The 25,774-nt window shown below is 40.7% G+C and overlaps 1 protein-coding gene across 3 annotated transcripts in view; it reads right to left on the bottom strand.

Moving 5' to 3' along the window:
- The window catches only part of LOC126354226 (ankyrin repeat and zinc finger domain-containing protein 1-like), a 103,916-nt gene that overhangs the window by 65,885 nt on the left and 12,257 nt on the right, over positions 1-25,774 (bottom strand). For 2 of the 3 annotated variants that reach the window (XM_050003711.1, XM_050003713.1), the window contains exon 3: positions 7,346-7,549. In XM_050003711.1, the coding sequence (XP_049859668.1) occupies positions 7,346-7,549 (204 nt within the window). Of the gene's footprint in view, positions 1-7,345; positions 7,550-14,432; positions 14,535-25,774 lie in introns of those variants that run through there. The other variant, XM_050003712.1, reaches the window with a different exon arrangement.

Raw genomic sequence — 25,774 nt, 5'->3', positions numbered from 1 at the left:
ATATGCCCTCCTTCTTTTGCAAATGACAAAAAGATAAATAATATTCCTCCATTACCATATGTGGGTTATCCTGTCCACATACACATGTGCATCTGCACACATTACTATCCCCACTTTCAGGTGTACCTCCATGTCTATCTCCCCCCCCCCCCCCCCCCCCAAACACACACTTTAATTTTTACTGAGTGCCACTTGCACAAAAGAAATTTTATTTCTTTACCAGTTTCAATTGCCTTTCTTCAGAAGATTAGAATTATCACAAATGTGGATCTATGCAGCATTGTACTGTAGTCATAAGGATCATAGTGCATGTACCATGCTGCAGGCATCTGCTTATTTTTATGCTCACAAATAATGTAATAATGCTAATCTTCTGGAGGAGGACACTAGATGCCTGAAACCAGCAATGAAATAAAATTTCTTTTGTGCACCTGGTTGCTGATTTTCCCAACAAATATATTTACAGTTGTAGAAGATGGATAAATCACGGGATTTCAGATGTTAATGTGCCTTTCAACCATTGAGTAATGGGAAGTTTTTGGTTCATTAAGTACATAAAGATTGCTCCAAATAATTTTACCTTTTGCATATCTTCAAAAACTGAACCTGGCAGTAATACAAAAAAATTTCCATACAAGATGATTTCCATTCCCAACTGTCAGCAGCACTAGTAAATCAGACATTGCTCTTCACGTGTGTTTATAAGAAATCACTGTGCTGCATTATTCAAGGTTCTACTGCAGTGGCAGTGCATTAGTTTTGATGTGTGACTAATCTCGTCAACATGATAAATGATTGTGTATCTAATTGTCTGAGTTGACTGGGGGGCACCACAGGCTCTGTGGCAAATTGTGGCATACTTAATATATACGAGGTTACTGATTTAAAAATTTAATTTATAATAAAGACAAGTGACATCTCTTCATATCTGAAATCAATACAGACTTTTATTGGGCTAGAATGGGAATCCATACCCAAACAACCTTATGTGACAAAAGTGTGTGTTGCAGCAGGAGTATCTGTAACACTTGTAAATTGTAGTTTTGGTGGGATGGGTGTAAAAGAGAAAGAGAATCATAGACGATACATCATGACAATCAATGTTACACAAAAATATACCAACATTAATGAACAATATTATATCCTCTAGAATAAATGCAAAATATGAATTATGCAGACCACAAAATAATGTGAGAGCAAGAACTTAACAAAGATGATAAGTAAACAAGATAACAAAGACAATTTTGTAGTAACATTTGAGCTTCAGCTGACCAAGATTCAGCTTGTCATCTTAATTTTGGAAGAACAAGCATCATTCATTTTACATGGAATATCAAGCTCTCAATCAGAAGTAGTGGGAATAAAGATAATAAATAAATGTTTGGTATTGTCAATCTCAGGACAAAAAGAGTTCTGCATAATAAAGAAACAATTATAGTGACAGAAATTTAGCATGCACACACAAAATAAAACCTGTATTGTCAATTAATCATTAAAAATTCTTATTAAAAAAAGCAAAGTTCAAAAAGGAAAATCTTAAATACTGCAGAATAAAAGTGTCTAACTCTTTTATGAACTCAAGGCAAGCCAACATTTCTACAGAACGTTTACAGAACGTTTAAAAAAGCCAAGCTTGTGCTGGAGTATCGATATTATAAAAAATAATTAAATTCATTAACACGCACATCTTTTTAAAGGGTAGAATGAAGGGTAGAGTGTTAATTAAATTTACAAGTGTTCTTCTGGCAACATAAAATTCTCCATAATAATAATGAATGGGGTAATTTGTTCACTGTAAGCGCAACAAACTGTCATATGAAGCTATGAGACAAAAACTGGCCAGTCTCCAGTGCACTAGTATCTGTGACAGGCTTAGTGTTTTCCATTAGTTTGCATCTGTGTTTTCAACAAGCTTGGAAGTGCAAATCATTGTCTAAAAGACAACAGGCTCCGATTTCATCTTTTTTGCCTATTATTTTCATCAAATTTTAGTAGTAGGATGGATAGGGAGTGTGTATGCTGTGTGCAGAACAGGAGCAGCTGGCAACAGTTCACAAACAGCTGAAGACACTATTGGGTATGGTCAGCTGTCTGAGGGGGCCCCTGCTTTGGGTACGGCAGCATTGGAGAATCTTGCATGTCATGCGGAACACTTCAAGTGTTGCTTGTTTTGCCACTGGCTCTGCTGTCAATGCATCTTCTTGAATCTTCTGGGATAACACAGTGTGAGAGAGCCATGCTTACCTCAGAGTGGGTGGCACAGAAAAATCAGGATATTTCAAATATTAAGATGTTAATAGTAAACTGCTGAAGCATTTGTAGCAAAGTCCCTGAAGGTACTGTCCCCCCCTCCAGGAAAGTTTTTAGCTTAATTTATACTCAGAACTGAAGCTGATGAAATGTGATGTAAGAAGCACCAAAATATTTGATGAATCATGGAGCATATCTCAAAAAGACAGGTTAGATGCCATAGGGAAGAGAGTGGGGGGGGGGGGGGGGGGAGGGGGGGGGGCAGATAGCAGTGTGTGCACTAAAACCAACAAGAATGTCGAGCTCAAAACTGAACCTGGCTGTGGAGTTATCTGGAAGTGACTAACCAGGCTACATGAATTCATGTTAATCATCGGATGTTTTTACCAACCATAACAATTGTAGAATCATTCAAAGAAAGTCTACACTCAGTAGCACAAAAGTACATCAATCAAACACTTTGTGAAAGTGACGTTAACTTATTGGGTATAGAATGGCACATCTACAGATCCATAGCAGGTGATATGGACAGATGGTCTTGTGAAGTAGTTCTGAACACATTTTCTGAAAAGTGTTCTGAGCAGCTAGTTCGACAATCCACAATGGAAATATTTTACATCTTGCTCCTCTGGCCTGACCTTATAGACAACATCAGTATACAGACAGGGATTAGAAATCAAGTCGTAGCAAAAATGGATAGTACAGTTAATATATTCATCATGAAGGCTGCAAGAGATTTTATGCTAGAAAAAGCAGACAAATAGTTGTTACCATCCTGCTTAGACAATGAATGGACATAATTTAGTTCAATATGATTCACACAGAGGAATTAAGAGGCAAAATTTAACCTCACTGAAATTGCTGTCCGGAGAAGCAGATGCGTGTTGCTAGATTTGTAACTAGTAGGTTTGTAACAATATTATGAAAAGGAAAGTTGCTACGCGCCATATAGCGAAGATGCTGAGTCACAGACAGGAACAACAAAAATAAATTTAATAGTGACAGTCTTTTTGTTGTGCCTATCTCAAACTCAGCATCTCCGCTGTACGGTAAGTAGCAACCTTCCTTTTCGTAATATTGTTACATTCCATCCTAGATTATCTATTGTTTGACTAACTGGTATGTTTGATCAACACAGGAGTTATTATGACAAGGGGAATCCCTAGAGGGAAGCCAACATTCTTTTTGTGAAATGCTATTGACAAAATTTACAGAAATGGCATTTGCAGATGACTGCATCAGTGCACATTTTGTATAAGGATCATAAAGATAAGATCAAGAGAATTTAGGGCTCATACAGAGGCACACAGTTGTTTTTCCCTTGCTCCATTTGCAAGTGAAATGGGAAAGGGACTGACTGGTAGCGGTACAATATAACCTCAACACTGGACAGTATGGTGCCTTGCAGAATATATGTGCAGATGTAAAACAATGCTCTATGTGGAAATGATATAGAATAACTTATATAAGGTTCACCTTGAATGAACAGGTGGTTTCACCAAGTGTTGGTTTTAATAAAGATTGTTGTCTCTTAGTACTAGCAACAGTTTCTATCAACCAAGCACAGCTTGGTGTCACCACAGCTGGATAACACATTGCAGATGAAAGGCATACTGTGGTGTGTTCCTTGCAGGCACCCTCTATTGCTATATCCGTTTACTCATTTTATCAAATTTCTATGTGCTCTGATATCCTGAAGAATGACAACTGCATCTTCTGCTTTTGAAGAAGGTAAAGACTGTCATATGAAAATGCGATTATTTTATTACCCAATATATGTGATGTAATAACCAAATAAATGCAAAACACTAAGGGAATATGAGAAATTTTCTTCCTCAGTGATGCCACATTAGCTACAATGCATTTAGTATTGGTTACAGCTCAACATTAAATATTGTTATTCATGAGAGGGGGGGGGATACTGAACCCTCACTGTGAGCTGCTCTCTACTCTCTGCCAATGCACTCACCAGTCCTTTCCCACTCTTCTTCTCACCTTTCAGCTACCTATAACCGCCAACCCCCCCTCCCGTCCAACAGCCTCCCAATGCTGCACCTGACAGGCTTGCCCTTCCGCCTTCTATTCCCTGCACACTCCGCCAGATGGCACTATTCCCTCTCCCCCGCACCCTCCCCCCCCCACCCATACCCTCCTATCCCACGACCTTCTCTGACCCACTCATGATTGCTGCCCCCCCCCCCCCCCCAATGCAACAGTTGCAGTCTGATCTGAGCAGCCAGAGATAGCAATTATGTGTGTGTGATGTGCACATGCTTGTGTGAATGAGAATGTATTTTCTCCCCGGAAGAAGCTCAGTATGTAACATTCTTTGACAGTTAGTTACGATATTTAAAGTGTCACAAGAACAAAATGATGAATTTTTGCAAATGTCAATAACTTCTACTTATTTTTGTTAGCCTACATTCATAACTGCAGGGTACTTGTTGACAATTAAGCATTGTAACAATCCCAAAGTTCTAGCAGAGGTCCAATTATTTTGTTTCTTTTGTTCCAAAAACTTTTACTCATTTAAAGTTGCTGCTGCATCCAACACAGTTTTCTGCTTATACCACCTCAAACTTTTATTTTTGCTGCTCTTGTTCTTAATTACTATTATAGATTTACATGTTCTGAACCACCTTCATCAGTGTTCACATAAATACTGAAGCTGAGTACCACATATCTCTCTCTCTCTCTCTCTCTCTCTCTCTCTCTCTCTCTCTCTCTCTGTGTGTGTGTGTGTGTGTGTGTGTGTGTGTGTGAGAGAGAGAGAGAGAGAGAGAGAGAGAGAGAGAGAGAGAGAGAGAGAGAGACGGAGGAGGAGGAGGAGGAGGAGGAGGAGGATGGGCAGGCATGGAGGAGCATGTGTTGTGTTGAGCAATGTTTGCACAGTTGAAGTTGATTATGAAAGTGAAAGGAGGGAGAGTGTAAAACTCAGTGCTGACATACAGACTTCTCATCTCAAACAGCACTCAATATGATATCGAACTTAATATCCCCTCTGACCGTTCATTAACAATTTCACATGCTTCTGTGATGAGGTTTGTCACTTAAAACAGAATATTAGCAAACGGCCTGGTGATCATTAACAGTGCACTGCAAATTCCTCTCCCTCTCATAGGCAAATATTCTTAACACCTGGTTTCAAATCTGCTATCCAAAAGCAGAGAACAACACAATAATTCATTATTTATGGCAAATGCTCACGTCTATTTTCCCCTACCTTGATGTGAATCTGAACTAAATGCTACAAATTATATCAGCATACATAACAATCTTACAAAAACAATAAACTTTTGACAATATAATGTAACTGGATAGATAAAAAAATCTACTCACTAAGTGGAGGCACAACACACACATAAAAAAAGGTTATAATTATTCAAGCTCTCTGAGACTTTGGCCCCTCCTTCCAGCAGAGGGGTTTAAGGGGAAGGAAGAGGGATGAAGGAAAAGGGCTGGAGAGGTCTGGGAAAATGGGTAGTTTTTAGGAAAGTGACCCAGAACTGCAAGTCAGGGGAGACTTATTGGGCAGGATGAGAAGGAAAGACTGATTGTGGGTGACTGCACGGGATGAGGTTTGAAAACCTGAGAGCTTTAAGGTGGAAGACAGGGTAATAAGCAAGACAGAGATTACTGCTAAAGCATCGTGCATGAGTTAATACGAGTGAAAAGCTAAGCGCATTGTATATAACAGCAGTGGGAAGGGGGCAGCAAAAAATAGATGAGTAACATAATGAAACAGGTAGAAAACTAAAATGGAGTGAAGAAAGGAGCAGTTTTGGCAAAGAAATGCTGAGACAGAAGAAATTGACATAATTTAAGGCCAGGTGGATGGTGAGAACCATGGCACTACTTCCCACCTGCGGGGAGTTCTCATGTCATATACTAGATATCATGTAGACATTGTTCGACCTTTTCCATCAGCATGACTACCAACCACCAAATCATTAGCCAGGATGAAGGCGCATATACATAGGGTGTATATTGGTAACACACACTATCCTGTTACAGAGCATGCTCTACTACATGACAGTCGTGACCTTGGTGTCTGTTTCACCACAAGTGCTATCTGGATTCTCCCCCTGGACATCAGTTTCTCAGAACTCCGAGGTGAAAACTAGCGCTACAACATTTCCTTAGTTTGCCACCCACCTGGCGTTAATTTAGGTTAATTTCTTCTGTCTCAGCATTTATTCATAGAAACTATTCCTTTCTTCACTCGATTTTAGTTTTCTGCCTCTTCTTTCTTACCTGCCTATTTTTTCGCTGCCCCCCTCCCATCTCTGTTACATACAATGCACTTAGCTTTTCACTTTTATTAACTTGTGCACAATGTTTTAGCAGAAAGCAGCGTGCTTCGTTACAGGATCATTTAGTAATCTCGAAAGCGTTACGGAGAAGATAGATAAACTCCAGTGGAAAACTCTGCAGGAGAGATGCTTAGTAGGTTGGTACTGGCTTTTGTTAAATTTTTGAGAACATACTTTCACCGAAGAGTCAAGCAGTATATTGCTCCCTCCTACGTATATCTCGCGAAGAGACCATGAGTATAAAATCAGGGAGATTAGAGCCCACACAGAGGCATACTGACAGTCCTTCTTTCCACGAACAATACGAGACTGGAATAGAAGGGAGAACTGATAGAGGTACTCAGGGTACCCTCCGCCACACACTGTCAGGTGGCTTGCAGAGTATGGATGTAGATGTAGATGTAGATGTAGATTCTGTCTTGCTTATTACCCTTTCTTCCACCTTTAATCTCCCAGGTTTTCAGCTCTCATCCCATGCAGTCCCCAACAATCAGTCTTTGCTTCTCATCCCATCCATTAAATCTTCCCTGACCTGTGATTCTGGGTGACTTTTCCAAAACCTACACCTTTTCCTTCACCCCTCTTTCTTGCCCTTCAACCCTGCTGCTGGAAGAAGAAGCCACTGTCTCTAAAACCTTGCATAATTATAACCTTTTTTAAGTATGTATTCTGCTGCCACTTGGTGAATAGATTTTTTATCTATCCAATTACATCAATTAACATTAGTTAGTACATTTAAGTAAGCAGCACTGTCACGACAGATAATAAACATCATAACTTACCAGCAAGTGATAGAAACTGATCCTCTGAGACATATTTCAGACCTGCAAGATTTTGTTTTAGGTTATAGCGATGCCAATCTAATTTATAATGTTGACGCTGATGAGATTGATGGTTAAAATTCACATTGCAAAATGAACAGAACAATGTGTCTGATATGGTAAGATCTTCCAGCCTGCTCAAAATATCAACCTCATTCTCTTTCCCTGTAAATAAATAAAAAAATACATAAATAATAATAAAACACCATTAGAGGTATCCAGAATGAATATTCACTCTGCAGTGGAGTGTGCACTGATGTTAAACATCCTAGCACATTAAAACGGTGTACCAGACCAATTCTTCAACCTGGGACCTGGAAAGAGGTATTGGCAGAAGTAAGGTTTTGAGGACATTTCATGACGCATACTTGTAGTGCTTCCACAGGGCTCATCTGATCCCAGCCAACCTGATTAAGAGCTAAGACCGTAGTGGAGTAAAGAATCCCTTCTAACCACGAAGGTTCATAATAGTGAAAGTGAGAAGATTAAAAACATAATGAGCTCGAGCTGAACTTACAATAATAAAAGAAGGTGAAAGAAATAATCAAGGCAGAAGGTGGCTGGGGCCAAGTGAGTGACCCCAGGACTCAGCATGTGATGGGGCTGTAACTCACATAGCCGTCCCACCCCCAATTCATTACAGTAAAGGTGTTAAAAGGTGGAAACAGCACCCACTATCTCGAAGGAAGTAAGAAAACCTGTTCAGCTGTTCTTTCATCATCAGCTAGTTGCAAGGGTAAAGAATCCTTAAGGTCTTGCCTTCATCAGAATGCTAGTCCTAAGATGTAAAATAGGATGTTGCACCAAAAAAGGGCTAACCACATCTAAAAGCAATTCAAACATAGTACAAAATGAGTGACCAACACAGCCGGCAGAGGTGATGGGGTCGAGAGTAACCGCGCACGCACGCGCGCGTGTGTGCGTGCGCGCGTGTGTGTGTGTGTGTGTGTGTGTGTGTGTGTGTGTGTGTGTGTGTGTGTGTTGAATAGCCACTTTCCTTCTCATAAGATTGTGACATTCCATCCCAGATTTTCCATTGTTTTATTTCAGATTGTATTATGAATGTAGTATGTAGTACGAATGATGTCTGGGACCTCTTCCTAAACCCATGGATCAACTTCAAAAAAAGTTGCCACACAAACAGCAAATTTCAATAGTGATGGAGGAAGAGATGAGCAGAGTGGATAAGAAGTAAGAGGCAGACAGAGACAGGGAGGAGTAATAAGTGGGCAGAGAGGTGGTGGACGAAGAGATGAGCAAAGATGGAGAGCAGCAGGAGATTGGCAGGGAGTGGTCAGAGAGGAACGGGCAGAGAGGGCAAGTTGGAGGAGATGGGCGGAGAGGGCAACTTTGAGCAAATTGGCAGAGAGAAGAGGGAGAGGGGTATGGTCAAACAGGGGAAGAAGATATGGTCAGTGAGAAAGGGTAGGAGAAAATTGAAAGAAGGGGAGAGGAAGAGGAGGGCAGAAGGAGAGATGAGGATGTGGACAGCAGGGGAGAAGAGGAGGAGGGCAGAAGGGGAGAGGAGGAGGAGAAGGTGGGGGGGGCAGAAGGCGAGAGGAGGAGGCAGGAGGGTGGAGGAAGAGGCAGGAGGGTGGAGGAAGAGGCAGGAGGGTGGAGGAAGAGGCAGGAGGGTGGAGGAAGAGGCAGGAGGGTGGAGGAAGAGGCAGGAGGGTGGAGGAAGAGGCAGGAGGGTGGAGGAAGAGGCAGGAGGGTGGAGGAAGAGGCAGGAGGGTGGAGGAAGAGGCAGGAGGGTGGAGGAAGAGGCAGGAGGGTGGAGGAAGAGGCAGGAGGGTGGAGGAAGAGGCAGGAGGGTGGGGGAAGAGGCAGGAGGGTGGGGGAAGAGGCAGGAGGGTGGACGAAGAGGCAGGAGGGTGGACGAAGAGGCAGGAGGGTGGACGAAGAGGCAGGAGGGTGGACGAAGAGGCAGGAGGGTGGAGGAAGAGGCAGGAGGGTGGAGGAAGAGGCAGGAGGGTGGAGGAAGAGGCAGGAGGGTGGAGGAAGAGGCAGGAGGGTGGAGGAAGAGGCAGGAGGGTGGAGGAAGAGGCAGGAGGGTGGAGGAAGAGGCAGGAGGGTGGAGGAAGAGGCAGGAGGGTGGAGGAAGAGGCAGGAGGGTGGAGGAAGAGGCAGGAGGGTGGAGGAAGAGGCAGGAGGGTGGAGGAAGAGGCAGGAGGGTGGAGGAAGAGGCAGGAGGGTGGAGGAAGAGGCAGGAGGGTGGAGGAAGAGGCAGGAGGGTGGAGGAAGAGGCAGGAGGGTGGAGGAAGAGGCAGGAGGGTGGGGGAAGAGGCAGGAGGGTGGGGGAAGAGGCAGGAGGGTGGACGAAGAGGCAGGAGGGTGGACGAAGAGGCAGGAGGGTGGACGAAGAGGCAGGAGGGTGGACGAAGAGGCAGGAGGGTGGAGGAAGAGGCAGGAGGGTGGAGGAAGAGGCAGGAGGGTGGAGGAAGAGGCAGGAGGGTGGAGGAAGAGGCAGGAGGGTGGAGGAAGAGGCAGGAGGGTGGAGGAAGAGGCAGGAGGGTGGAGGAAGAGGCAGGAGGGTGGAGGAAGAGGCAGGAGGGTGGAGGAAGAGGCAGGAGGGTGGAGGAAGAGGCAGGAGGGTGGAGGAAGAGGCAGGAGGGTGGAGGAAGAGGCAGGAGGGTGGAGGAAGAGGCAGGAGGGTGGAGGAAGAGGCAGGAGGGTGGAGGAGAAGATGGACCATGAGAGGGGGAGGACGAGATGTGTACACTAAATATGACATCCAGGCACACAGGCCTAGATGTGCGGAAAAGGTTAGTCTCAGAGTAAAAACATATTCTTCGAGAAAAAGCACCTATTCAACTGTCTGTGTATCATACGCTAACATTAGAGGCATGGAATCTCAAAGACCATGCTTACCATGGAGAACCAGAAGGGAGGTGCATTCCACCAGGATATTAGCTAACATAAGTATGGCTCCACAACAACTTGGGGGGAGGGGAGGTGGCTCATTATAAATGATAAAACTATGGGTTAATCTGATATCACTGATGAGGAGGTGACATCGAACAGTGGATTCCTTCTAGATAATATTAAGGGAGCAGTGGCATGCAGCAGTAATCTCTCAATAGTGTATAGTTATTAGAGGGACCGTAGCTCAGCAGATGGTGTTCCATCTCCAAGTAAGGTCATATTTAACAAGGATCCACAAATCTGTCCATTGTCAAAGTGAATGTTGGGACAGATATCATCTCTCTAGCCAAACGGTCAGCCAGTTCATTCATTGGAATATCCACAGGACATGGGACCCAGCGAAAGACAACTGAGCATGCAGTATGACAAAGGTTAGAGAGAACTTCGTGAATAACAGATATCACAGGGTGACATCAATCAACAGCCTGAAGACTGTTCATTGAGTCTCTTTGAATTAAAAAATGGTTGAGGGAGGTCCATTTAACAACCTTTAGATCTCTGTTGATGACTACCTGCTCTGCTGTAAAAACACTACGCACTTCCAGCAACAAATGATGTTCCTGGGCAGCAGGAAGTTTAAAATCAAGCAAGTGTACATGTTGAAATGTTACAACGTTGAGTGAAATGAGTGGCCTGAGCATAGATCAATCTTAATTGATGGTCTGAGTACTAATCAAAGGGGTGTGCAGGAAGACATGTGGAGTACATTTGAAGGGCCCAGAAGTAGGCCTGTGGTGCTTTACAACTGATAATTCCACCTGAGCACAATAGGCAGGGGCAATGCTTGTGTCTGCAAAAAGAATTTGGTAAGTTAGATAATTAAGAAATTATTAGAAATTTTGCATGTCATGATGTACCAACAAAATATCTTCTAATACGAAATCTTATTCTACTGCTACTTCCCAATAGTTTACAGATTGGGAGTAAAGTTGGTAATTCTTATAAAAATGCCAAAACTGCGTATTTTGAGCCCACTTTTACAAGAAAGCAATTGTTGCAAGTTCTTTTAAACCATTTTCATTAGAAAGACCATGTTCTATATCACCTAAAAAACTACATTTGGTTTAGAAAATGTGACCATATAAGGCTCTAAAAATTAAGGACTAGTTGAAAGTGCCATAAAGTAGCCCATATTTTGCTGGCACTCAAATCTGACATTTTTATTATGTTTTACAGTTGTTTAATACTCTCTGGGGAAGGTAATTAAAAAAAAAAAAATCATGACAAACCAGAAGTGAGCTAAAGCTAGACGAACTCAGAAAAAATAGGATATCTTTTGTCGCAACTCATCGTGACATATTTTACAGTTTTTCTGCCGTAATAACTACAGAATGAAACTCATTATAAACTTCAAAATTTAACTGTGAATTACCAATGCACTAGGGATCATGGCAGTAAAATTGTTAAAAAACAGCTGGAACACACTTTCTATGAACTGCCTCCATGTTTTAGACCATTTGTCAATTTTGGTGAAGTTCACAGTTGTGATGCTTATTTTCTTCGATTTCTTCAATACTAATGAGAGCAAATTTAATACCATTAATGACTTCAGTGCAGAAGCAAAACAGATCTACAACTGTAAAACTATGCCTGTTAACTGGTCCCTTCAAATTTGCTCTTGCTGCTAATCGCTTTGCTCTATCCCCAATACCACTGCAACATGGTGGCGATGTTTGGTTTGTGGGGTGCTAAATTGTGCGCTCATCGGCACTCATATGAAGTCCCAGTTTTTTTAAACTGTCCGATCCAACCATTGTCATGAATGATGATGATGATGATGATAACACAAACACCCAGTCCCGGGGCAGAGAAAATCCCTAACACAGCCGGGAATCAAACCAGAGACCCCATGATCCAGGGGCAGCAACTTTAGCCACTAGACCACGAGCTGCAGGCCTACTGCAAGGTGACTTTCCATTCTGTATTTGTTGCACAGTCTCTCTTATGACAACAAAGACTGACAAATTTTTTTAAAGTTATGTCTGGAGCCACTACCGAAACAATGGATGTGGGAAACCTACACAAGCTGTGTTTTTACATATTTGATCAGCTCTTTGATAAAAAATATAGTCAGTAATTGTGCCATGCCACAGTCGGTCACTGACAATGTAGGAACCTGTAGATCCCACCATTTGATTTTATGAAAAATAGACAAAGAAACGAGGAGGACTATTTTCTCAGTGGAAATGTTGCATTGCGACATGAACCAAAATTGAATAATTTTCAGCAAAATCCTTTAAGACACTAAGATTGACTTCATTTAGATCAAATTTAAGAACTTTAGGATACAAACTTTAATGATTTTAACCAAATTACTTATGAAGAAACAGTCATGATCACAAAAATCATTTATTTAAAATGACTGGTTTTGGCACATGCAATAGGCCATCTTCAGACTGATCGCACAATTTGCTGGAGCTGGCGACATGCTGAGCAGCTGCCTGTTATCATCTTGACAACACACAGCTGCTCAACACATCACCAGCTCCAGCAAAGAGTGTAATCAACCTGAAGATGGCCCACTGTATGTGCTAAAACCAGTCATTTTAAATAAATGAAATTTTGTGAGTGGGACTGTTTCTTCACAAGTAGTTATCAAACATAAATATGGCATGACAGATTTCAAATTTTTATCCCTACTTCAATTAATTCATCCACTGCCATTTGCTTTGTGTCCAGAGTGTCCTGATCAGTATGGATTCATTGCTCATACGCAATGATTACCTGTGGATGAAGCTGTATGAAATAGGTACCAACTGCAATGCTACAGTTTCTGGCCCAGGACACTTTTTACAGTGATGTAGCATGCATTCTTTAAATTGCACATGGCAAACTCCCATGCTGAGAACCTCAAGTTATTATCTCAAATTGTTAAACATAGAAAGAAGAGAACACCATCCTCATCATCAGATTATTTATGCTCTTTAAGTTTTTGTAAAAAGAATTTTGAAGATTAATTTTTAAGAAGTTTTTAAAGTTTTCTGTCTCAAGCTACTGTCTTGTTCATTAAAGCAACTGATTTTACTTTCTCCAAAAACTAGTAAACAAACCAAATCTAGTGTTTTGGGTGGTTTAGAACAGGGTCTTTCTAATGAAAATGATTTAAAAGAGATAGCAGAAAATAATTTTTTGTGTAAATGGGCTGAAAATACTCATTTTTGGCATTCTGACAAAATTGTCAACTTTCTCTTCAATTTATACACTATTCGGAGGAAATAGGAGAATGAAATTTTATACTCAAAGACCTTGTGTTAATAAGTTACCACTTGCAAAGTTTCACATTTATCACACACTTCCTTCTGGAGATATAAAAATCTGAACTTCACACTTTTTCAAGTGACTATTTTTTTGTACAACTTTGCTTCAAATTATCTGCATAAAAACTGCCCGTGAAACCCTTTTTTATTATTCCATTTCTCAAAATAAATAAATATTCTCTCAAAATTATTTGAGCTCCGAGAAATCATTGGTTCTAACGCTTACAAATTTGAAGGATATTCGCCTAATTATTGGAAATCTCAAAACTCGCCTCTTATTTGGCCTTGATGGTTGCTTTGCTATATAGCAAAATAGGTTGACAATGAAATAGTGAAATCACTACATAATATAATCAACTGCTCCGTGATCACTGTTGTTCACCATCAACCACATAAAACCTCCAAGCATGACATCGACTATCAACCTATTTTCCTTCTGCCAACTAACTGTATCTATGATAAAATAAAAAGTTTTGAACACTCAAGTAAAATTCTTTCCTGAAAGTAACTCCCTACTAACAGAGCAACAGGGTTTCAGAGAAATAAATAAATGAGACACACTTTTCATTTACTGACCTAACCGTAAATACATTTAATGAAAAACACTGCGTTTCAATACTTTTCAATGACTCATAAATGCATTTAATCTAATTAATCAACTCTGTTCCTACATAAAAAGGAACCTTATTGTGTAAGAATAGTCTGCAATAAGTGTTTCAGTCATATTATTACAAGGCAACTAGCAGAAAAAATAACAGCTCTTTCAGGTATAATATTAGACACCTCAGGATTCATATAGGACTCAACCTCAGGCATGCTCATCCTTTTTATTACTGATCTCTCATAAAACCTAACAGCAACTTTACCTGTAATATTCACCGATGATGCAAATATCCTCTCTTGCAACATTTTTCCCCACACAGATGAGAGCTGGCTTCATCAGCAGCCTAGAAAGGCTCCTCTTACTTAATGTGGATTACAGCTCATATGATTTTTCTGCCCACAAAAAGATCATACAACACATACAGAATCACTAGTCAAAGACAGTAAAATTAAAAACCCTGCACTATGGGTAGATAACGCACTAAGGATGGTTTAAACAAGATCTGTTCAAAAAGTTCTGGAATTTTGTCCACAACATTTTTCTATGATTACCTTTTAATTATTGTCCATGATCTCCTTCGAAATACTCTCTTGCACAACTGATACACCACTACCATGCCGTTTCCACTTCCAGAAGCTGTCTTTGTATGCCTCTTGCTGGTTTGTGTGAAGTGCGGTCTGTGAATTTTGTTTTGTCATCTATCGTTGCAAATCTTCATCCTTTTAACAGGTTTTCCAATTTTGGAAATAAAAAAGTCAGGACGGGCTAGGTCTGTAGAGTATGGAGGATGAGGCAGCACAGTTTTTTGTTTTGTTTTTTTTTTTTTTGTTTTGTACAGCAGTCATGAACCAACAAGGATGAAAGTGTGGGTGAGTTATTGTGTGTCATCCTCTGTTTCAGTACCATTTTGGTCACAGAGTGTCTGGACATTTTGTTTTGATCCACCTACCGCTTTGACATAGGACCAAAATTTCTTAGGATTTTCTGCCAAGTCAGTACATAGAACTTTACTTTCAAATTCATTGAAAGCCTCTCGCATAGCCCTCCTCACACTGCATTTCGCTTCGCGTAATTTTTGTTTGTCTGCAAGGCTTTGGCTATGTTTATGTTTGCTGTGAAGTTCCCTTTGCTTCCGCAGCAGTTTTCTAACTCGGTTGTTGTACCACGGTGGCTCTTTCCCATCTCTTACGATCTTGCTTGGCACATACTCATCTAACGCATATTGTACGATGGTTTTGAACTTTGTCCACTGATCCTCAACACTATCTGTACTTGAGACAAAACTTTTTTGTTGAGCCGTCAGGTACTCTGTAATCTGCTTTTTGTCACTTTTGCTAAACAGAAAAATCTTCCTACCTTTTTTAATATTTCTATTTACGGCTGAAATCATCGATGCAGTAACCGCTTTATGATCGCTGATTCCATGTTCTGCATTAACTGATTCAAATAGTTCGGGTCTGTTTGTCACCAGAAGGTCTAATATGTTATCGCCACGAGTCGGTTCTCTGTTTAACTGCTCAAGGTAGTTTTCAGATAAAGCACTTAAAAGTATTTCACTGGATTCTTTGTCCCTGCCACCCGTTATGAACGTTTGAGTCTCCCAGTCTATATCCGGCAAATTAAAATCTCCACCCAGAACTATAACATGGTGGGGAAATCTACTCGAAATATTTTCCATATTATTCTTCAGGTGCTGAGCCACAACAGCTGCTGAGCCCGGGGGCCTATAGAGACATCCAATTACCATGTCTGAGCCTGCTTTAACCGTGACCTTCACCCAAATCATTTCACAATTTGAATCTCCGTCAATTTGCTTCGATAGTATTGCACTTCTTATCGCTATAAACACACCTCCCCCTTCACTGTCCAGCCTGTCTCTGCGGTATACATTCCAATCTGAGTTTAGGATTTCATTACTGTTTACATGTGGTTTCAGCCAACTTTCTGTCCCTAGTACTATATGGGCGTTGTGACCGTTTATTAATGAGAGCAGTTCTGGGACCTTTCTATAGACGCTCCTGCAGTTTACTATTAGCACATTAATATTGTTATTCCCTGTTGCATTTTGCCTACTCCTGCCTTGCCGCGTCTCAGGAGGCGTCTTGTCGGGCCTAGGGAGGGAATTCTCTAACTTAAAAAAAAACCATGTGCACTCCACACGTACTCCGCTACCCTCGTAGCCGCTTTCGGCGTGTAGTGCACGCCTGACCTATTCAGGGGGACCCTACATTTCTCCACCCGATAGCAGAGGTCGAGAAATTTGCACCCGAGCTCTCTGCAGAATCGTCTGAGCCTCTGGTTTAAGCCTTCCACTCGGCTCCAAACCAGAGGACTGCGATCGGTTCTGGGAACGATACTACAAATAGTTAGCTCTGATTCCACCCCGCGAGCGAGGCTTTCTGCCTTCACCAACTCCGCCAACCGCCTGTACGAACCGAGGATGACCTCTGAACCCAGACGGCAGGAGTCATTGGTGCTGACATGAGCAACAATTTGCAGTTGGGTGCACCCAGTGCTCTCTATCGCTGCCGGTAGGGCGTCCTCCACATCACGGATGAGACCCCCCGGCAAGCAGACAGAGTGAATACTGGCCTTCTTCCCCGACCTTTCCGCTATTTCCCTAAGGGGCTCCATCACCCACCTAACGTTGGAGCTCCCAATAACTAATAAACCCCTCCCCCCCTGTGCCTACTCGGACCTTGCTGAAGGAGCAGACACATGTCCACTCACAGGCAGAGCGGGCGATGCCACACGGTCAGCCTCCACATTGACCCTCCGCCTCGTGCGTCGCGAACGCCGCTGAACGCCGCTGAACCCGCCACTCCCCTTGGGGAGAGGGTGGCCCAACCGCGCCCGGTACCCGCGAAGATGTCTCGACAGCAGGGACAGTGGGTGAGGCATGTAACACCTGGTGTGTACCTTGCAACGCACCAGACTCCCCACTGCCGCTACACTCCGAGGCAGCAGCCTGAAGACGGCTGACCGCGGCCATCAACACGCTCAGCTGTTCGCGAAGAGTGGCCAGCTCCTCCTGCGTCCGTACACAGCAGTCACACATCCTATCCATCCTAAGGAATCAATTTACTGAAGAGACTTAATCAACTTCTAACTAGACTGCTAATTCACTAAAGGCGGCTGATTATTGACTAAACTGTGATTGCTAACCACTTCTTGTAGAAAACAATGAAAATAGCACTACCTGCCTCTGACCTGTATTCAAAACAAACACTAGTACTACTGGCACTATGACTGACTAAAGGGACTCACTCTGACTGTATTCAAAACAAACACGAAATCTATGGAACACTATTAATAGCACTCGACAATTAAAGCTTCCTAAAAGCAAAAACACACCGAAGAAGAAGTGACAAGTAAGAAAAATACAATTAATACTTAAATTAAGGTAACTCGCTGCACAGCAGACGTGAAGCAGACGGCGGTTAGGGCGACATTCCTGACTGAGCATCATCGGTAGACGTCAATGGGCGTCCTGAATTAGGGACACCTTTAATTTCTGCCTGGCCATTTTTAATCCATGTGAACCATTCGTACTGTAAAGGCTTTTTTGGGTTTCACACAAAATTGAATGGAGATGTGTTGTTCCTCCAATTCTGCTATCTCAAAATTCACAAACTGTGTGACACAACAGTCTACTCAATACAACACTGAACAATAACTAACAAGCATACAACAATGAAACTTCCAGCAGTTAGTTATTAAACACAGGTGTGTGCAGGGATGCCAACCACATTTCGCTCCAACACAACCCTGGTGCAAAATTACTAATGTTACAGAATTTTTTGAACAGACCTCTCACATGCTGCGCAAATTGAGTTGCCTCTGCTACGACTTTGAAGACCTCACTCCAAGTGTAACTTGACTACCGTAACAATTGTACACTTTGCCCTGATTAATTATGTCATTACACATAGCACCCCTTTCTTGTGGATCAATATACAAGAAAATTTTTGTCATGCACAAATGAGTTGGGAAGATAATGACATTTTTGCTACTGCATGCACGTACCAAGGCCATCTGTAAAGAAGTGGGACCAAGCATACAAATCCTAGACACAGCTTCATTTTTAAACAATAATCTCTCCTTATTTGAAACAGATAATGAGGTGCATGATCACCACACCTGTACCAGTGGAAACATTTATCTAACAAGCCAGAGAGCAAGTAAATACCATTACAGCGTGACATACATAGGCGTCATACTCTATAAAAAATTATCTTGTCCATTCAATAATAATAGGAACTAACTCAGGTACAAAGTCGCCAGTGTAATGCTCCAGCACTGTTTTTATTCTGTTGCTGAATTTATGGGGACCAATTTATGTCAAATATAATTTCAATATTTTCCACAATGCAATAATCTTGAATCTTATGGAAGTTAATTCTAAATTAATTTTAAGATGATATGTGTAATGCGTACTCTGTCCTCTACAGCACAAATACATTTAACAACTAATGTAACAAAAATATATTTAATCAAAGTTTTTTGCAGTTCATACATACTTTTTGAAAATTACTGTAATAAAAAGGTATATGCTACATCAATTGCGTATCCCCTATCACGAACATGTTTTTGTGGATAAATACATAAAAATAAACACATTATACATGGTTCAGATCTCCACTATGAAAGAAAAGTAAGTACACAAGAAGGTATAAGCTTACATCCAACAGAACAATACAGCATACCACACTAGGCCTCCCACAGGGGAACAAATTGGTAAATATATTTAAGAAATTCTCATGCTGTCTCCCTCCAATACAGGTCTGGCTCCTCACAGTTACTATATTCTTGGCTTTGTCAGGAATTATTTGTGAGAAGGACAGTATGTCATCAGTGAGGCTTAACCTCATGTGCTTTGTTATTAAAGAAGTACTCCAAAATACAAAAAAATTCAAGAAAACTGAAATGACTGACAAACCTCATTGAAAATTAATAAACATACTAAATTTCCTGGTATGTAAGCAGACAAGAAAACATTTTAAAGCAATTTTCCACCTTTTCCATGTGCCTGTTACCACACAGTGAATCTTCTATTTGATTAGTATTGATCGACCTTTACATGTATACACAGTATGATCTCTCTTCACACATTCAAATTACAAATTTGCAACTTTCATAAGTTCTTGAGGTAATTCCAATATATTTCAGTTCAAAATACAAATTTTCACTCCATAGTTGTAACTTTCTTGATACACAGCCTTTTTATCATTCCACACTTTAAAGAATACAAGATTTTGTAATGTTTCTTGGAAATACTGAACTTATAGATACCGTCAATATGCCTTGGCGAATGTCAACATCGAAGTGGTGGACATAAACCACTATGGAAATTTAATATGAATAAAATAAGAGCCACAACTTAAATTACAGTAATTAACCCATTCGGAAGCCATGGGTACATGCTCCTCACTAAATTTATTTCTTTGCAGCATTGTGTTAATACACACTTCTGTACGCTCCTGGCATATAGTGGCAGTTCGCTGCACCAGCTGCAGTTTCTGTTTGTTGTGAAATATGGTCTTCAAGACAATGGAAAGTATATATCCCACCAAACAATGGTGTTTTAATGATTCTTTGGAAGTTTGGTTACCACCAAAGTAGTTTCTGGAAGGATCTTGGGAAGAATTTTTACCACAAAATTGATCTTGTCATTTGTGGTCCTTGGGAAATACTTACTGTCAGCTTAGAGGTATCTCGAAGTTTATGGGACTATGTCTTACCTCTTGTGGTAGTACACTGCACCAGGTATGTGTGTAAACTACTACAACAGTCAGTTTCTGTATGTTATGCCCCAACTGTTGTCAGAACACATTGCTTTGCTTCTGAAATATACATTATTGTGACCTATATCAGCTCATACATTTATGGCGCAATAAAGTTTCTAGGATTGTTTTCATGTTGTGGTAAGTAAACTTTAATATTGGTATAAAATATTTTTAAAATAAAGTAAAAGATAACATAAAATACTGTTCATTATTTTTTATATGTAATGGCAACACACAACAGGTCACAAAAGAGAAATGGGAAATCCTTTTACCACCATAGTTTTAACACTTCACAAAGGTGCCATGGTGACATATGTACCACCACAGCTTTTGGTCCTCAATCACAAATATAAAATTATCAAAAAATAAAATATAGTCAGTTGATCATTATCAGTTGATTGGATAGCAAAAACTATTATCTTTGCAGAGTTGCTACAAAAAATGTGCCCGCCAAAGGGTAGTCTGCAACTTCCATAATTGTTCTTATTGAAGATACAATCTACTGGGTTATTAGACAGTGTCATGTACAAATTATAATTCTTCTCATGAAATCAATTGGCTTTACCAACACACAACAGTCACCTTCCAACCTAACCTAGGTATCAGGATATGCTACATATAAGTCTGTCACTATAACCTATACTCCAAAAAATAAATAAGAAGCAAAACAAATATTATCAGCATTCTGTTCCAAGCTGATGCACTCTGGGTTCAAAAAAGAACACAGAAATGTGAATGAGTAAAAGTTAGTAGAAATTCATGCGTCTACAAAAGATCAATGTGCAAAGCATACGACAACTTCCATCATCACATCTTACAAGTGAAGATCTTGCTAAGAACCGGAGAAAATTATGGTCCTATGTAAAATCACAGGTGAAACGCTTCTATCCATTCACTCATAAACTTGTCCAATGTAACAATAGAAGACAGCAAAAGGAAAGCTGAAGTTTTAAATTTCACGCTGAACAAACAATTTCAACAGGAGAATCAAACAGGCATCCAATCGTTTGACCATCTTGCAGACTCCTGAGGACACAGTAAAAGGCATTACTGGCACTGAGAAATGAATGACCGAGTTCAACAGGAGAATCAAACAGGCATCCAATCGTTTGACCATCTTGCAGACTCCTGAGGACACAGTAAGAGGCATTACTGGCACTGAAAAATGAATGACAGAGTTGAAAACAAGTAAGTTGCGAGGTCAGGTCTAGATGTAATTCCATTTCAGTTTTACAGAGTGCACTATACTGCGTTAGCCTCTTACTTTGCTTGCATTTACCATGGATCGTTCATGCAGTACAAAGAGCCAAGTGAATGAAAACAGTGCTGATGACTACTTTATATAAGAAGGGTAGAACAATGGACCTGCAAAATTATAGACCATGATCCTTAATATTGATTTGTTGCAGAATTCTTGAACAAGGATCAAGTTGGAATACATTAAATTTGCTCGAGACAGAAAATCTTCTGTCCACAAATCAGCACAGATTTAGAAACACTGCTTGAGCAAAACACTGTTTGACCTCTTCTCACTTGAAACCCTGCAAAACATGGATGGAGAGCAACAGGCAAATTCCATATTCCTAAATTTCCATAATGAGTTTGACTCGGTGTCACACTGCAAGCTGTTAACAAAGGTTCAAGAATACAGAATAGGTTCTTACACATGTGAGTGGTTCAAAGATGTAGAACCCATTACACTGTCCTGGATGGCTAGTGTTCATCAGAGAAATCAAGGGTATCGTCAGGAGAGATCCATGAAAATTTGATAGGATCAGTCCTGTTCTCTACATAAATAAATGATTAACAGGTAGGGTGAGCAGCAATCTGTGACTTTTTGCTAATGACACTGTAGTATACAGGAGAGTATTGTCATTGAGTGACTGTAGGAGTGTGCTGGATGATTTTGACAGTTTATATTTTGTGTGATGGAAGGCAGCTTCCTCAAAATGTAGAAAGATGTAAGTTACTGCAGGTCAGCAGGAAAACCATTCCGATGCAGCATTAGTAGTGTGCTGTTGCACACCATCACATTAAATATCTATGTGTTATGCTGCAAAGCAATACAAAATGGAATGAGCAAACAGAAGTAGGGAAGACAAATGGTCATCTTTGATTTACTGGGATAAATTTTGGAAAATGTAGCTCCTCTATAAATGAGACTGCACATAAAACACTAGTTTGACCCATTCTTGAGTACTGCTTGAGTGTTCGATATTCCCTAACAGGAATACACTGGAGCAGTTTAGAAGTAGTCGGCTACATCTGTTACCAGTAGGTTCAATCAAAACATGAGTATTACATAGATGCTCCATAAACTCAAATGCATGTCCCTTTGTGGAAGATAGCATTGATTTCGTGAAACAATATTGACAAAATTTAGAGAATTGGCATTTGCAGCTGACTGCAGAACAGTTCTCGCCATCACAGTATATTTCACATAAGGCCCAACATAGAAGAGGAAAGGAAATTTAGTAGTGGTACGAGATAGCTTCCACCATGCACCATACTGTGGCTTGCCAAGTATATGTATGTAGATGTAGACATATCCAGGTTTGTGTAGTTAACAATTTTACATGCTACATCATTATGTTGTCGGTCAATACCGACATATAGTATTGACAGTCTCAGCCCACTCTGTTTCTCTTTGAAGCCAGATCCATCTCGCGCCACAAAAGTTGCCAGCAACAGATTTATATGATCAACTACCCTTCATTTCATAAATATGTTGGATATAGCTTACATACCAAACCAAATTCAATAGACTGATGATTCCTCATGTTGATCTACTATCTCACTAGCAAAAGAACAATACCTTGGTGTAGATATCTGTAGACATATGAAACGGAATGATCGTATCGGGGTGAACTATACGTACAGAAAGAGACAGGCATCAGTTCAGTGGTAGAATACTGGGTAAATGCAATACCTGTAAAAGAGTTTACGTAAAAAACATTTGTGGAATCAATATTAGTATTTTGTTCCAGTGTGTGGGACCCATACCAAATAGAATGAAATGGAATAACATACATGAAGAAGGGCAGCGGAGCTATTTGTCCTTTGGGAGGGCGTATCGGAGATGGTGAAAAAAATGAACTGGTAGATACTTGAAAATAGATGCAAATTATTTTGAGAAAGGCTACTACAAAGTTTCAAGAACTAGTTTTGAGTGGTGAACTTAAGTATATACTACAAATCCTTGTGTATTGCTCTTCAAGGTATTGCAAGGACAAGAAAGAAACACTTATAGTCAGCAAGGGGCATTTAAGCAAGCAATCTTCCTGTGTTCCGTACTGAAATGGAAAGGAGTCCCACTAACAAGTAAAATGGAGAGCTTCCCCAGTGAAAAAGACTACACTATGAGATGGAGACAATAAGATTTCATTAAGGTTCACTATGAAGGCAAGCCAACAGCTCAAGAACTAAAACAGGTATGGGATTCAGGTAGTTGCAATGGATAATAAAAAATGAAACAGACTCAAATTTTGTTATTAATGTTGACTATCAGTACACAGTGAACATGTAGTTGTGGCTATACCAAGTAATGTAAGGCACTAACACCAAATGTGGAAAGTCCATATGTTGCCTTCCAATTAACCCCTTAACTGCTCTGGATGTATTAACGTGCGCATCTTTGTACCTGTCCCTGTGTGTTCTGAACACGTTTACGCATGCCACCAGTCCTTCTACCTGGTACTCTGAATGTGTCTATGCATAGACACGTTCCGAGTACCATATAAAAGGAATGGTGGCGCGTGTAAACACGTTCAGAGCACATAGGGACAGGTACAAAGGTGCGCGCATTAACATGTCCAGAGCAGATAAAGGGTTAACGCCAATATTCCTTTCTGAGCTGACTATGACTTTCATCTCAACAGCAATTTGATAAAGAAGAAGAACACAGTTTCACTGTTGGTTAAAATTCATATGAAATTACAAGCAATCCTTTAAGTGTCAAGTTGTGATTGTTTGGTTTCACAGAAAAGCAAATGGAAATAAAGACATAGTGTTTTGTTTAGAACTTGTATATTCAGCATTGTTGAGTATTCAAACCAAATTTTGGGTTGATAATGTCTTTGCCTTTTAATATTGCACATAATGTGCAAGATTTTCTCTATGTATCAGCTTATTCATGCAGAAGACTAAAGTCGCACCTTCATGACAAACAGCAAACAGCAGGCCTCAACTAACTTGATCTAAATTACATCTAAACTCTGCAAGATATTGTGGGGTGCATGGCAGAGGCTACTTCCCATTGTATCAGATATTAGGGTTTCTTCCTGATCCATTCACATAAGGAGTGTGCAAAGAATGACTGTTTGAATACCTCTGTGCATGCAATAATTATTCTAATCTTATCCTCACAATCTCTTTGTGAGTGATACATAGGGGGTTGTAGTATATCCCTAGAGTTATCATTTAAAAACAGTTCTTGAAACTTCATTAATATACTTTCTCGGGATAGTTTACACCTGTTTTCAAGGGTCTGTCAGTTCAATTCTTCAATTCCTTCAGTGTCTCTGTGACATTCTCCCACAGATTAAACAAACCTGTGACCATTCGTGCTGCCCTTCTCTGTATACGTTTAAATTTCTTGTTAGTCCTATCTGGTACGGGTCCCACACACTTCAGCAATATTCCAGAACTGGTTCCACGAGTAGACTGATTGCACTTCCCCAGTAGTCTACCACTAAACAGAAGTCTATCATCTGCTTTACTCACAAATGAATCTATATGATCCTTCCATTTCATATCCCGGCGAATTGTCACACCCATGTATTTGTACGAGTTGGACGATTCCAACAGTGACTCATTGATATTATAGTCATAGAATATTATATTTTTTCATTCGGTGAAGTGCAAAATTTTACCGTTCTGAGCATTTAGAGCAAGTTGCCAATCTTTGCACCATTTTGAAATCTTATCACGATCTGACTGACTAATTATGCAATCTCTCTCGCATCATCTACAAAACAACTGATTTTACTATTGATATTGCCTACAACCCCCCCCCATGAACCATGGACCTTGCCGTTGGTGGGGAGGCTTGCGTGCCTCAGCGATACAGATGGCCGTACCGTAGGTGCAACCACAACGGAGGGGGTATCTGTTGAGAGGCCAGACAAACGTGTGGTTCCTGAAGAGGGGCAGCAGCCTTTTCAGTAATTGCAGGGGCAACAGTCTGGATGATTGACTGATCTGGCCTTGCAACATTAACCAAAACAGCCTTGCTGTGCTGGTACTGCGAACGGCTGAAAGCAAGGGGAAACTACAGCCGTAATTTTTCCCGAGGACATGCAGCTTTACTGTATGATTAAATGATGATGGCATCCTCTTGGGTAAAATATTCCAGAGGTAAAATAGTCCCCCATTCGGATCTCCGGGCGGGGACTACTCAGGAGGATGTCGTTATCAGGAGAAAGAAAACTGGCGTGCTACGGATCGGAGCGTGGAATGTCAGATCCCTTAATCGGGCAGGTAGGTTAGAAAATTTAAAAAGGGAAATGGATAGGTTAAAGTTAGATATAGTGGGAATTAGTGAAGTTCGGTGGCAGGAGGAACAAAACTTCTGGTCAGGTGACTACAGGGTTATAAACACAAAATCAAATAGGGGTAATGCAGGAGTAGGTTTAATAATGAATAGGAAAATAGGAATGTGGGTAAGCTACTACAAACAGCATAGTGAACGCATTATTGTGGCCAAGATAGATACGAAGCCCACACCTACTACAGTAGTACAAGTTTATATGCCAACTAGCTCTGCAGATGATGAAGAAATTGAAGAAATGTACGATGAAATAAAAGAAATTATTCAGAT

The sequence above is a fragment of the Schistocerca gregaria genome, chromosome 3 (genome assembly GCF_023897955.1).
Source record: "Schistocerca gregaria isolate iqSchGreg1 chromosome 3, iqSchGreg1.2, whole genome shotgun sequence".
Classification (NCBI taxonomy): domain Eukaryota; kingdom Metazoa; phylum Arthropoda; class Insecta; order Orthoptera; family Acrididae; genus Schistocerca; species Schistocerca gregaria.
This window is presented reverse-complemented; position numbering and strand designations above follow the sequence as displayed.